Source organism: Labrus bergylta, chromosome 1 (assembly GCF_963930695.1).
Source record: "Labrus bergylta chromosome 1, fLabBer1.1, whole genome shotgun sequence".
In the NCBI taxonomy this organism is placed as follows: domain Eukaryota; kingdom Metazoa; phylum Chordata; class Actinopteri; order Labriformes; family Labridae; genus Labrus; species Labrus bergylta.
Genome location: NC_089195.1, coordinates 18146819 through 18162643, shown reverse-complemented (window position 1 = coordinate 18162643; position 15825 = coordinate 18146819). Strand labels below are relative to the sequence as shown.

The 15825-nt window shown below is 39.0% G+C and overlaps 1 protein-coding gene across 2 annotated transcripts in view; it reads right to left on the bottom strand.

The window, feature by feature from the left end:
• mgat3b (beta-1,4-mannosyl-glycoprotein 4-beta-N-acetylglucosaminyltransferase b) overlaps window positions 1-15825 on the bottom strand; it is an 82024-nt gene that overhangs the window by 22571 nt on the left and 43628 nt on the right. Inside the window, exon 1 of one of the 2 annotated variants that reach the window (XM_065955522.1) lies at window positions 4969-6983. The exons of the other annotated variant lie outside the window; for it this stretch is intronic. Within the exon in view, the coding sequence (XP_065811594.1) occupies window positions 4969-5045 (77 nt within the window). The 5' untranslated portion in view covers window positions 5046-6983. Of the gene's footprint in view, window positions 1-4968; window positions 6984-15825 lie in introns of those variants that run through there. 2 annotated transcript variants of the gene reach the window in all.

Sequence of the window (15825 nt, the reverse complement as noted above, 5' to 3'; positions counted from 1 at the left end):
AGCTCAATTAAGAGCAACAATAATCACCTGTGCTGGCTGCAGCAACCAGTCACAGGTGAATCAGATCCCCAAATCAGGTCTCCCAGGAGAGCTCATTGCTCAGTTTGCTCTCCAAAGGACAAGACCTGTTCCACCTTTCTTTGCCGAGTACATCCACATGTGAGTTATTGTTTGAATAAATGAGTTTAGTGATTATGTTTGTTTGTGATGCATATAAGCAGACTTGATTTATTGTTTAATTGATACATCCTGTTTACTGAGCCTGTTGAGAATTATTGAACATTATTTTGTTAATGAGGCAAATCAATAATTGTTATATTTTGTCTCCGAAACAGGAAAAACCACTTGACAAATTGAGGAAAAAACCTGTGCTAATAAAAACCTTAAAGTGGAATCATTCTCGCTGCCTTGATTCCCATGCTTCAACTCAACTTTTGTATTGCAATGAGCTTCAGCCTTTAACATAAAGGTTACACCTAAAACACTGCATAAACATGTTTTGAGAGATGCAGCACATTTGACTGTTTTAAAAAAGCTAGATCAGATTTTTATATGAAACCACTACTTACACAAGAACAGGACAAAAGCAGCGTACAAAAGAGGGTACCAAAAGCAACACAAATTGAAAGTTCCTCACATGAGCTTTAACCTTGTTATGCTTGCATTTCCCCTTCCGCTCTATTTAAACATTTCAGATTCATTAGTTCAAATAGCATAAAAGTATCTAATAGATGCATAATTGGTGATTCCGAGGATAAAAGTCCTGTAAGTAGTGTTAGGAGTAACTCTGCCCAGTGATCATGAAATAATTTATGGTGATGATCATTTCGATTAAATTATTAGACGTCAGTAGCTTTTTTTATTGAGGACACAAAGAAAAAAAGAATGAAGCCCAAAAGGAAAATAAATCATGTCATGTTTTGAGGAAAAAACAAAGTAGAGGATCTAAGTGCAGAGCTGAACAAAAATATTTAACCAAAAGTTAGTCAAAAACAAGGCTTGCGTCTCAAAGTCCAACTAAAAAGAATTATGGGAGCCATGAGGAATCGCAAGGAGAAATTGGTCAGACAAACTAACAAGAGGGAAGGAACACAGACTAAATAGACATGGGGTAATCAAACACAGGTGGGACAACTGACACAGACTGGAGGGAAAACACACAGGCAGAGAGAAATACAAGACTAGAAACACAACAAGAACTACAACATAAATCGGGGAACACTAATGACACACAGGCTTCCCGAATAGCCACAGTTCAGTATTTAGTGCATACTTTTCAGGAGGGAGTAGACTGAAGTCTTGTGGTCATTCAGTACACATTTTTTGGGTCCACCTCAGTATACTGAACATTTCAGCATGGATACTAACTTTCAGGTTTTATGCAGTATGGATTGGATGCATCCTTTCAGGAAATTAATTTTATTTTACCACCCACAATGCTGTGTGAAATTAAATGTAAAACGTCACTTCACGTGCACCCCCAAATATAAAAACTAGGGCTGGTTAAAACTATCGATTCATCAATGCATTGCAATTATTTTCCAAATTCAACATCTATTTAGGGAAATCCTGAGATTGTTTATTTTTTTTCCGTTGTAATGACCCCCTCTCCACTGTGGGTGCTGTGAAAGTCAGGCACAATTTTGCACTTTAGATCATACTGTACTACAATGTTTTTTTGGTATTAAATAATGCAATAATAAAATACATTTTTGAGTTGGTTTGTTTTAAACAAATATAAACATATAATTATTTAACAAATATAAGAAGGTACTGTGAGTAGTAATCTCGGTATTTCTCTCACATGTGTAATATTGAATCGATATCGAAGCATATTGATCAATATCGAATCGTAACCCAAAGAATCGAAATCGAATCAAATTGTGAGGTTGTGGACAATCCCCAGCTCTAATAAAAATGAGCATGGATTAATTGAATCAATATTTAATCTAGAGTTAAAGTCCCTACTGAAATTGCTACTTTTAATTAACAAAAAAAATTAACAAATGTATGCATTATTATAAAACCTTTCCCCCCCCGAGACCTCTATTTAAATAATGATTTCCATATATTTATGTATGCGTCTTTATTTGTTTATTTTACTTTATATTCTGCGTAATACTGTCTTCTGTACTTTCCTGTATGTACTGTATGTTATTTTATTATTTAATCTGTTTTTTACTTGATTAACATTGTTATACTGTTTTTGTTTACCTGACTGTGTATGTGCATTACTCTTCTTCAATAAGGCTAAACAAAAAAAAACAAGAAACGAGGATGGATGCGGCCAGTTCGGGAAACGCAATTTGACGGCACTTCCATACTGAATGAATCAGACGAAGTAGGAACAAATATGTGCCTACTGTGCGCTACTACTGAACAGTAGGTACCAAAAGTATACAGCACAGATAGTAGCTACTGTCTACTGACTACTGACATGTTGTGTAGGTACTTTCAAATTCGGACGTGGGGACAGAGAACTTAAGAATGTCATACACACTAGAACATAGAGAGACACAAGGATACAAAATTACAAAATAATACAGGAAACACTAAAGAGTAAACTAGGAAACACAAGGGATGAATAAGACAAAATAAAACAAGAAAATCAACAAAATATAAAACCAAATCATGACACTATACACATTTAGCTTCTTATGGAGCTAACTAAATATGGATAATTTTCACCTGCATTCTCTTTCTGATATAATAAAAAAGGGATTTAAAAAGTGCATAAAAGTTGCCGCAAAGCATCTTAATATTAAGCATCTGTCTTGGCTTCTGAGGGGGTTTTCTTTTTTAGCTGAACAGCAGCACGGTCCAAGAACGGGGACACTGGATGCTTACGCAGCAAGGTTTATTCTTGCACTCTAATCCATCTTCAAAAAATGTTGGACAGCTGAACACATGAAGCATACAATGGGAAGGAGGGAAATGAAAAACAAAACTAGGTGGGGGGGGAGAGAGAGACAAAGCAAGCTCTGCTAGTGACCTCATGGCAATCCATGCATTTATCTCATCTAGCTTCAATAGCACAGTACACACTTCCTGGATATTAAAGCAAATGGCACAGAGGGAATAAGCAGTGGAAAAATGGAGATAGAAAGTGTAAGGTCCAGCTGAAGAAGGAGGACAAATAGGCAGAAAATGAGAGGTGGTGAGAGAGTTGCTTTGCTCTCAAAATATTGAGATAAAAAAAAAAAAAAAGTCAGTCACATGATGATCAAATCAGCACATTACTTCATGGAAGCATGTATAACTAGACTTTCCTACACACAACTGCACCTCCCAAAATCATACATAAGGAAAATAGTCTTCTACCGTATAAGCGAGTGGGACTTTCTGGCAAAGGAGAACAGGACCTACTTTGTGTCTTCTGTAGGTTTCTTCACATCTGAACAGACAAAAAATACTGTGGATAAGTTCCATCCTAGGGCCTCTTCTGTTTTACATCTAGAGAGTGGGTTTCAGTTGTTTGACATGCTCCGCAGGTTGGGCTTTCAGAAAACAATCTTATTTACATTACAAACTGGTGCTTGATTAAAATCCAGGTGCAAGAACGAGGCAGAGACGAGAGGGAGATCAGACTATAATAAATCTCTCCTGTAACCTGGTGGTTTACAATTGTTAACATAGCATACAGCCGACATGATTTATTTGTTTTTAAAGGAAGTTAAGCTGGGAACTAAAAAAAAGCAACTTCAAAATGCATGCTGAAGCCATGTCCGATAGATGCCTGGTGCCACATAACAGACTTTGGCACACATAGCTCGGCAAATCTTGGTGAGGAATTATATGCAACAACAAGACAGTTTGAAAAGTGTTTGTGGAAGTGATTCTGATTCTATAAAGGTGGTTATAGAAACACCATTGGGCTTTTACGCATCAGTTAAATTTTGGTCAGAGTCAGTTTCTGCAATTATTTATCATTGTTCAAAGAACTGTGCCCTTCAACAGAGAAAGAAAGGCAAGAATAACAAAAAAACAACAACCTTAAAACATACAAAGTCACATGATGATCAAATCAGCACATTACTTCATGGAAGCATGTATAACTAGACTTTCCTACACACAACTGCACCTCCCAAAATCATACAGAAGGAAAATAGTCTTCTACTGTATAAGCGAGTGCGACTTTCTGGCAAAGGAGAACAGGACCTACTTTGTGTCTTCTGTAGGTTTCTTCACATCTGAACAGACAAAAAATACTGTGGAGTTCCCCAAAGTTCCATCCTAGGGCCTCTTCTGTTTTACATCTAGAGAGTGGGTTTCAGTTGTTTGATATGCTTCGCAGGTTGGGCTTTCAGAAAACAATCTTATTTACATTAAAAACTGGTGCTTGATTAAAATCCAGGTGCAAGAACGAGGCAGAGACGAGAGGGAGATCACACTATACTAAATCTCTCCCGTAACCTGGTGGTTTACAATTGTTAACATAGCATACAGCCGACATGATTTATTTGTTTTTAAAGGAAGTTAAGCTGGGAACCAAAAAAAAGCAACTTCAAAATGCATGCTGAAGCCATGTCCGATAGATGCCTGGTGCCACATAACAGACTTTGGCACACATAGCTCGGCAAATCTCGGTGAGGAATTATATGCAACAACAAGACAGTTTGAAAAGTGTTTGTGGAAGTGATTCTGATTCTATTAAGGTGGTTATAGAAACACCATTGGGCTTTTACGCGTCAGTTAAATTTTGGTCAGAGTCAGTTGCTGCAATTATTTATCATTGTTTAAAGAACTGTGGCCTTCAACAGAGAAAGAAAGGCAAGAATAACAAAAAAACAACAACCTTAAAACATACATTACGTTCTCTACTTTTTTTCAACTTATTCAATGATAGGAAAAGAAAAAGAAAAGACCACAGACAATGAAGTATAGGAAGAGTGTACCCATAGACTTACTAAACCTATCTATCCCATCACCATTCCACAGCCCATCATCGATGAACACAAAAGCACTTACAAACAGAGCAACCGCAGGCATCGTGTTGCTGTTTCCTTTGGACGCAGGGCCCCCCACATATGTCTGAGCCAAGACATCAGTCCTCTGTCCTCATGTCACCATGCAGTCTATTGCTGTAACTTTCCTCTCCCCTGTGATGCTGCCTGTCAGATAGTGCACAGGTAGAGCTTTAGAGGTGAATAATCACAGTGCATACATTTGCTTTTTTCCTTGTGAACTCTGGATTAGTTTTTGTATATTAACTAATCATCATGATAGACACACAATCTAAACATAGTGATTGTTTCTTAGCGAAAACTGATTTATCTAGAATCTTCTTATAACTTCTTATAAGTGGTTTATTACCTATTAATTAATGGTTGTTACAAGCACATTAATATAAAGTGTTACCAATTTAATTTTTATTGTAGTGTGTGCTTTTGTTTGGTTGTTTTATCATTCGGAAAAATTGGCTTTGTATTGAGAAAAGACAGATCACATTTAAAACAGTTAGGTAACAAATATTGGGAAAGTTAGGACTGTTCAGATTTATTTATCATTAATGAATCACTTCTATGTTCATTTATTATTTTTAGTATAGGTTTCTTTTCCATTTTCCAATTCTAATTTGGAATTCCCCCCACACTATTTTTAACACTGTATTGTATTTTTATGTAAATCACTAATACACACAACACTAATGCCACATGTACTGTAGCAGCCGGACTATCTTTTTGTTTCTCTCACTTTCTCTCACGCCATTAAAGACAAACCACTAAGGCTATGCTAAAATGAATATCAGGTGGAATCACACAATGCTGTAACACTAATAAATATGGCAGTGGGCAAATGATATAGAGATTTAATATTAAGCCTTGGACTTGACAGCCATATGTTGAGATAAACAAATGTTCACAGCACACACAGAGAGGCAGACAGGCTTCTACACACACACACACACACACACACACACACACACACACACACACACACACACACACACACACACACACACACACACACACACACACACACACACACACATACTTTGAGGCATTAAAAATGTTGCCACGCCACCTCGACTGTTTCACAGGTGGACAAAAGATGCACTTCCTGTCCAAAGTGCCGCCCTTGTATTATTAAAAAAAACTTTAGGCAGTAAAGCTGTGCTGTGTGTGTGTGTTTTATGAGATGCTTTATGAAGAGTGAAGTTCCTCAACTAAATCCCCCTCTCTTCTCTTTCTGAACAAAGAAAACTCACAAACATCTTTCCACATGGGAAAAGGGTTTGGTATCATCTAATCTGAACAACAAAGCGTCTCTCGGCTTATTCAGCACAACCCACAGTCTCTGACCAGTCTGTTGACCTCACCTAACAAGCACCCGGGGGGGAAGAGCAGAACAAAGCAAAGCATCTAGGGGGCAGCAGTTAGTGAGACCAACTTCAAACTAGACCATCACAAGTTTTGCCCAATCAAAAGTGTCCTTACAAACTTTTAATTGCCTGGCGTCTATACTTGACCACATTTCTTTAGAGGGACAGAGCAAGCCATTAAGTAATTTAAAATACAGGCAGGAAGGGAAAATCCGGGAACATTTGAAATAAAACAAACATCTTCTAGCTGGGGTTTACTGTCAAAAGAGACAAAAGAAACAAACTTTCAAAGCACTGTAAATCATATGGTTAAACTTTGGTTTGGAGGGAAAGTGTAAGACATGAGCTTAAAAAATGGGAGGGCAGGGGGGACCGTGGCATAAGCTACATTTAAAACAAAAATCGATTGTCTTAGAATTTAGAGTCTTTAAAGAGGTGTTTGCACATCTGACTATTTCATGAAGTACTTGTGCACAGGAAAACAAACTGCCACTTGAAAAGAAAAAATCCAGCACACTACTCTTGCTAAGCATCATCAATTTACTAGAAAAAAAAATCGTTTGGGTCCCTCTGAACCTTTGTCAAGTGTGACTAGTTAGCAAGAGTAGTGTGCAGGATTGTTTATTTTCAAGTGTTAGAATTTACTGTCAAAAAAAGACAAAAAGAGGTGCTGGTTTAGCCCAGCTGATAGAGCAGGTGTCACAGTACTGGTGACACTGGTTGCAGGTTCAACTCTATTTTGTCAGGGTCGGAGAGGCTCGCTGGCGTGTTTGTTCGCCGCTTCTCCAGCTAAGCCTAAGTTTCGACTACTTTTGATTCTTGCAGTATTTTTTTGACCTATCCCTCCATCTCTTGTGTCTTATGATTTAACCTCAGTTTAATTGTGAAGGTTAAATCTCACTTCATAGCTTCTTTTTATAGCTTCTTTTGAGCGTTCACATAGCCTACCTGTCGTCGGCACCTGTCAACGCTGGCTTCAGACCTCTGCCCCCCAACTACCGGATCCTCTGGTAGTCGACACAACCGGCTGATCCACCACTACTGGTAGCCCCTTCCTGGACACCCTATCGGCCCGCTGTTCTCAGTCTTTGCTTGAAGAACTGCTGTTCTCAACAAGCTCCACTCGGGTCACTGAGGCTAATGCAAGCAGCTATCATTAGCAACCGACTTGGCTGCCTCCCGTCTTCTACTTTCCACCTCCACACAAGAAGTTACTTTTTTGTGTAGGCTACTTAAAAATATGACTACAGGTCATATTCAAAATGCAAATTCCAGTGGTTGCAGCCTGTAGATGTTTATGATCAGGATACGAGTAATTAACTTGTGAGTGTCCTTTAATTTTTATTCGATCAGTCAGTCATGGGAGTTAGGAAATGATCCTGTCTTAAGTCAAACGGTAGGTATCTGCAGTCAGTTTGATCAGATGTTTAATAATTTCCTTGAGTATCAGGCGTCAAGTCATATCTACAAGATTCCGGTCACGGATACCTCACAGCTTGCCGGATTTTAACTCATTTGAGGTGAGACATTTAGGTAGTATCGTGATATGGAGACTCAAGAAATGTAATGTATTTAGCAATCAAAGTACAGTATCAGTCATGTCAAAAAAATATCTTTACTCCATATTCAGATAGTATCAAAGTGGTCCCAATCCGGAGATAATATATGCTCCGGTCATAAATCATAAACGGTGAGTATCTGCAGTCACTTTGATCAGATTTGTATCATATCTTTGAATATCCGCTATCAAGATATAAGTCATATCTGAAGGTTTCCTGCCACTGATACCAGACGTATCAAACTTTCCAGATTTTATTTTGGTTGTATCATTTGATATGCGGACTCCAGAAATTGTGTGTATTTGGCATTCAAAATACAACATAAGTCATCAGAAAAATATCTTGACTCCATATTTTGAGAGTATCAAAGTGGTCACATTCCGGAGATAAGATATGCTCCAGATATGACATATTCCTACTCCATGATCGGAGAGTATCCACCACGGATATCATCATATATTAGTCGAACACTCAAGAAACTTCAATACATTCAGAATTCCGCAGCTCACACAGTCCCGCACTCGAGATCACATCACCCCTGTCCTTCATGACCTCCACTGGCTTCCCATCTCCCAGCGTATCCAGTTCAAACTCCTCATCCTCACCTTCAAAGCCCTACATAACCTGGCTCCCCCCTACCTGTCTGAGCTCCTCCACCAGCACACTCCCACCCGCACTCTCAGGTCTGCGGATGCAAACCTCCTGTCCCCCCCCCGCCTTCTCCATTGCCGCTCCCACCCTCTGGAACTCTCTCCCTAAAAACATCAGAGATTCCCCACACTCACTTCCTTCAAGAAATCCCTAAAAACTCACCTTTTCATCACTACAACCACTTACTCTCATCCTATTCCCTTTACACTACTTCTCTGTTGTGTTGTTCTCTTAGTTTTTGCTTTGTTTTTTGTTGTTTCCTATCAAAGTGTCTTTGAGTATTTAGAAAAGCGCTATATAAATCTAATTTATTATTATTATATAACTCTCTTGTACCACATTTCCTTTCTTTCCCGGCTAAATAGCCCCACAAAAGTATCAGCGACATGTTTGATCAGAGGGATAATCTACTGTTCGACATGGATGAGAAGGTATACATAAATTCACACCCCAGCTCCAGTCACCTCATAACCCTTTCAGATAAGAAACAGAATATCACACTGTGTAATTGAAATATTTGCTAATCTGGCAACAACAACAAAAAATTCCGCTAAATAATCCCTTGAGGTACTTTATATTTCTTCCTTGCAAAATGACAGATCAGATGATTAAAGAAATAAAAGACAGTTGGTCAATAATCAAGATAATAATAAGCTGCAGAACGCATAAACCTAAAATCCCACTTATCCCCTTACTTGCTTTTTTTTCTCGAAGGCTTTTGTTCATAAATCCATTTTAAAAAGTATAATTCCTAATCCAATAAACAAGCAAAGGCATGAAATTGAAACTAACTGGATGGGAAACAAAAAAAAAACTTTATATATAAAATCTTTATCTTTATTATTAGGCAGCAGCTTCCTCTGAAGATGGATGGACTTTCAGCGCGAAATTCAGCGGACATAAAGTTTTATGAGCTTGATTCTTCCAGAGTATGAGAGAAAATCTCTCACCATGCGTCGTTGACCACACTTCACCCCGTCTCCTATCGGCTTTAAACGCTCACTCAACATAATCTCTCTCCTAGGTGGTTCCCTTCAAAGAAAAAAAAAGCATGTTTCACTAGAATGATTGTGGTAAGATGAAGCTTCATGCGGGAAGTCATCAGCACTAAGATTTACTGTAATTCCTCACTCACAGTGAAACTACTTTGAAGCTTCCAGTTATGCTCAGCGAGTCAACTTAACTTAATTCAGTCTGCACGGTGCACTTTATTGTTGGTTTTAGCACTTAATTCACTTCGAAGCTGGGAGTAACCCCTGTGGGTGTACTTAGGGGAATTTAGCCACTTTGAACCTTATCTCTATCTATCCAAGTTAGCTTTCCAGTGTAAGAGCTGACAGCAGGTTTTTGTTGATGTTGTCTGTTTATCTTGGGCCCAGCTACATAAACAGTCTTTTGGTCACTACCACCATCAAATGATGTGGCCAGAAGGAACTTTTTTTTTTTTTTAACTTTCGATTTCTGCCTTGGCTTGTATTCAAATAAGCCACAGGCAGCTGGAACTACTTTGATTTACTGGTGTCTTTTTAACAACATGAAAACTATTACTTTGCTTGAAATGCCAGAAAAATATAACTGGTAAATTAACTGGGTGTTTGATAGCTTGAAGAACAAACATGACCATTTATTTAAAACAAAAAAAACATACAGATTTGGAAATATAGCACTTCTACAGACTAAAAACACACATGTTTAGATATGAAGCTGACTTTTCTTTTATTGTTCCTTCAGCAGCAGAAAATAAAAAAAAAGTTGTTCCTCTACTTCTTGCTTTTATTTATCTGCAGCACCAGAAAGTAGCTTTTCCTGTCGTGTCCCGCTCTAACCCTGACAGAAAATATTCCTCTGTTGTCTCTTTTTGCAGCAGAATCAGGGAATTCAGCACTGATTCTCTGGGCTCATGGGTCACTGGTTTGGTGAGTCAGATGTCAGGAGAAAGACAGCGTACTAAGTGGGTTTCAATAATGCAGACACAGGGAGGGCCCCAGAAAGTCTGCAATTTTGTGTGGGGGTGAGATTGTGTGTATCTTAAAACAGAGCCTTGGTTAAGGTATGAGCGCTTGGAAGTTGGGGACCGGAGCTGCAGAGTAAATGTGCACCACCTTTTGTGGAATATTGCTCGGGTGAAGTAGGTGTGATTGAGGGTTTGTGTGTTTGCACTGAGGTAGGAGGATGGGAAACGCAGACGGAGTGCCTCCATTCCTCCAAACTCATCTATAATTCAGCTCTGTAGCGGTCCATGAGGTCTTTCTCTTGTTGCCCCTCACCCCCCCCTTTGCTCTCTGCACTTACATTATAGACAACTGTTCCATTCCATTATCCATTAATGATAATAATAATAAAATAAACTTTATTACAGCACTTTCTAAAACGCACAGTTACAAAGTATTTCACAAAATCACAGGTCGAGGACAAGAGGACAAGCACACATACATACATACATACATACATACATACATACATACATACATACATAAATCACATAAACAAGCATACATTCAAACACAAACACAGGTCAATGCAGACAGACAGAGTTTAATTTCACTGTCTCTCTCCATCCATCTATCCTCTTCTAGTGCTACCTCTCTAGAGGCCAAGCAGCTGTAAGCAGCTGTGAGCAGCTGCCCAAACAATTTCACTCAGTGAAGATGTTTGTAAGATGCAGAATGGGTTCAAACTGAGGAACAGAGAGCCTTAAAATCAGGATTAAAATGTGGATATCATCAATTTGTCTTCACTGCTTTATTCTCTATCCCTACACAGTCTTGTCTTGGTTATTTGCGGTAATGTTTTTCAGGTTCTGTAGAAAAGCTGTTCACTTTCTGTAGGTCTCATGCAATAAATCCACTAAACGTGACACCCGTATCGAGCTCTGCCAGGTCTGAAAGAAAGACTCCAACAGCGGCATATTATATTACTGTTTTAATATGGTGATGATTAGCTCTGACAAATACATTTTGTTTGTGTGTAAAAGCTGCTCAGTCCATTTACCTCAGGAAAATTAATTCTCGCTCAACTGAACTCTCTCCATTCCTTTATCAAGGCTTACTCTCTTTCTTCACTTCTTTCCTACTTTCCCTCGCTGAAATATTCTGACATGAGCAGTACATGAAGGCAGTGAAGACACGTACAGATCCAGCTGCACTCTAACCTTTCCTCTTTTATTATTAGGTTGGGTTTTTCTCCGTCTCTTCAGTGTCTCTGTGTCGTAATGACTGACTGTAATGTCACACTGTTCTCTTCTTTCTTCTCCTCGGTCACTATGCTTCAATTTAAATGGCCCATTTTCCTGCTGACAGCAGCAATATCACTCATGTCAATTCCGCCTTAATGTGCTGTTCCAAGAAGCTGTCCAAGTATTGACATACTATAAACACATGTTATTTGATGTTACATTTATATAACTGCATTAGAGCCATTAATCAGCCAGCTGATAATATCTGTCCATGTTAGCGTATCAGTGACTATCGGTATCGACTAATTGCATCGCGGATATGCACCGATACATGATGTATTCACCAGTCAAATAGCATTTCTTATAAGTTTAACTGCATTACACTAGCAGTTCTCTTTCACAGCAGAGTGTGCTGTAGGGATTACAACAAGCATTATCACTCTCCAGTGTCGAGCAGTGATGCACGAACAAGCGCAGTTACTTTCCAGTTGAGTGACCATCTTGTCTTCATTATATATCATTTCCACAAGCGTCTGATAACTGCATTTGAGGGATCAATGCAATAAATGTGTCTATCTCTACAGATCGAACACTCGCACATTTAAGAAGGATATCGGGCAATTTCTCGGAATCAGATTTTTTTTCTCTCCCCAAGATCGATCTCGGCCTCAAAAATCCCACATCGGTCACTGCCCTAACTGTAACGCTACTAATAGTCTTAAGGTTGTTGCAGCTATACAGGTGATTTAGATTAAAATAGAATAAACGACTCTCTCGTGTCACTTCACAGTGTGTGTGTGTGTGTGTGTGTGTGTGTGTGTGTGTGTGTGTGTGTGTGTGTGTGTGTGTGTGTGTGGGGGGGGTTCTTTTTACTCTCTTTTTTCTGAAATCAAGTTTCAAGATTGATTTCCTCTTGAAATTATCATCATCATAATTTTTTAGCTTTTTTTCCAACCCTTAATTGGGTTCAATTTCCTCCTCTCTATCTTTATAAGCCTCCCTGCAGCCGCCCTGATCTCAGTTCAACTGCTCCGCTTTTCAGTCTTGTTGTCTTAAGTTCAAGTTAAAGTAAGACAACCAACCTCTATAGTATATGGATAATAAAAGACTTAATGTCCATCTTCCTGGTTTCCTTCAATCTCATGCACTGACACTCATCAATTTGCAAGCTCTAAAAATGAGCTCTCAATTAAGAAAAAAAAAAATCCTCTGCAGTGACTCACTCCTTTAGTCATCTGCAGCATCAGTCACTCCTACTCATTTCTACTCTAGGGGCTAAAAGGGCAAATTCTACATCACCACTTTATTGTGTTAGTTCACTCGCGCTTGTGTTTGTATAACATCAGAGGTAATGACAGGCCTCCGCAGATCGTTTTAAAGTGACACAAAGATGCCCTCATCCTTTTTGTGATGCATTCCCCAGGTGTGTCATTATTCTCAAGAAAGGATGAAAACAACAATTCTCCGTCAGTTTTCTTCTTTTTTTTTTCCCACTCCCTTCTCATCCTTCTCTCTCTTCCCCTCGGATGCCTGCTGAAGTGAGAATTGTTTGCCGCAAGGACTGCCACTTCAATTTGTGCCTCAAGTATTGAAGTCATTACATTTTTTTGTCGCGTGTGTTTCTGTAGGAGAGAGTAAGTGAGGTGACAGTCTGTCTGTCTAGTGGATCTGTCATCTATTGTACTGAAAGGCATCACTGTGGCGCTGAGAAAATGACAGCAGTCACAAATGGCTTAACATCCAATTCTCTTATGTGAACATGCATGCCAGTGTGAGCCGTCCTTTGTGAAAACGGCACCTACTTGTCCTCTTTCTTTTTGCTGCACCCTTCAATCTACCTCTTTCCTTTAAGTTGAAAGAAGTCCGCCTTATGTTTCAAGAAATCCAATGGCTGGCTAACAATCTGGTAAATCTACGAGGTCAACACCAGTGATGGGCAAGTTACTGATAATACTTAACTAGTTACAGTTACTACTATCAATAAGTAACCGATACTAACTTAGTTACTTCATTATTAAAGGAACTAGTTACTTGGGAGAGTAACTTAAGCAACATTTTTTGCTTCAACATTTATGTAGGCTACACATTATTATCATTCAGTGTTTCCCCTACCATTATATTATTACTATTTTTTTTTTAAGATTTATTTTTGGGCTTTTTGTGCCTTTATTGTAGAGATAGGTTAGTGGATAGAGTTGGAAATCAGGGAAAGAAGTCATTTAAGGACACCTTTCTGATAGAAAAGGACGTTTGTCATTAAAAGTAACACATGAACACCAAGATTCCTTCAAGTGTTTGTGTTGTCGTGTCGCCATGTCGGCTTGTCCCCACCCCCCCAATGCTGTAAATCTAGGGGAAACACTGTTATTATTATTATTATTATTATTATTATTATTATTATTATTATTAATAATAAATCTTGCTGTGGCAAGGTGAGAGGAAACAACTCACAAATGTTATATACGTTTGTAGCCTTTTCTGTGATGGCAGTTTTGAAAATTGACAGTTCACAGTAACATCACAGCCATTCAAATATTGGAATGTATTTCTAGGATCTCTGAGGACCTTGAATCGAAGGGTTTGACATTGTAGGATCCTTAATATGCCTCTGCTGTTATTCTCAACAGCTGTTCTCCAAAATCAATGTATCGTGTGGCCTCTGCATTGCGATACACATCCTGTCGTGGGATTGGGAGAAATACCCAGCGCTACTCCCAAAACTGATCAGTGACATAACAATCACAACAGCATACTTGTAAGTAAGTTGAGATCTTATCAAACAATGTACAGACATAAACACTTGGGCTGTACAATACGTTCCTTCACCATGGACTCTGTAATGTACACGTGTGAACAACTCACATTGCAGGACTAATGATGTGCAGGAAGGAAATGCAAGGTTTTGTTTGCCCATGAAATATCTACAGGAAACTTTTCTCAAATTGTATCATTGACAAACTGGTTGTGTCACCTCAACTCTTGAGGTTCACAATGTTTGACATTCTGTACATTTGAAAACAGTCCACGTGAGCTCATTAAATCATGGTATGCATTCCGTCATGCAGAGCAGCTTTTGTGTACTTTGACTTTTATTATACAGTGTAGGATTGTGTGAGTCACAGGCGGTGAATGACTATGAGTTATATCTTAAAGGTTGCTGTTGCTGGGTTGGGCCAACAAAATGCACATCAAACTTGCAGTATCCATTATCTGTAGACAGAAGCAGAGGGCTGAACCAAGTATGAGAGAAGTAGGGAGGGGAATCTCTTTAATAAGAAAAAGTAAATCGTGAATGTATCTGCTGAAATATTCTCATAATAACTCACGATTTAATATAAATATTTAAAAAAAAGATAAAAAATGTCTGTTCAATACAAATCATGCAGCTATGATACAGTACATACAAGCCTGTGATCAGCTTAAGTAGGTCAACAACACCCAAAAACAGTGGGCTGAAGGATTCACTGACACACTCCTATTGTGTGTTTGGCTTACATTGTTATTACGGAAACAGGAAGATGGAGACCATTAGACAGGTTCCATTTTGGCCGGGGTTAGGCCTTATGCTCTTTGCATTAGTCTCAGGTCCAGGCGGTAATTGCTGAACGCAAAGAGTCAGGCCTGATGGACCCGTAGCACGGCGCCTTTGAGTCCACTGTTATTGCTGCGTAATGCATAACAGGATACCCCATGGTTTCCAGCAACCCACAGTCATGAAATCTACAAAAACACATTCAATTCTTGCACTGTCTGGTCAACTTAACTTTCCCACATGACAAGGCAAAGAGATATTTTGACGCTTGTAATGTAAGGTGTTCAACAGCAGCAGGATAAAGAACTGACAAAAAAGGACAGGAGTCAGGGGTTACACTTGAACGCAGCTCGCCCATCCACGGCAACTATTTTTAATCTCAGGTCGATGGAGGCACTCGAGGAGGAAGCATGATCACAGGGAGAGAAGAGAGTGATTAAAGGGGAGGAATGTAGAGAGCGAAAAATCAAACAAGAAACAGCTAGAAGGGAGCGAGAGAAAAAGGGGGCGATAGTGCAGTCTTAAAGGGGAAGCACAAGAGTGAGAAAAGAAAAGGAAGGCTGGTGTTTGAAGATGTGTGGCTGTG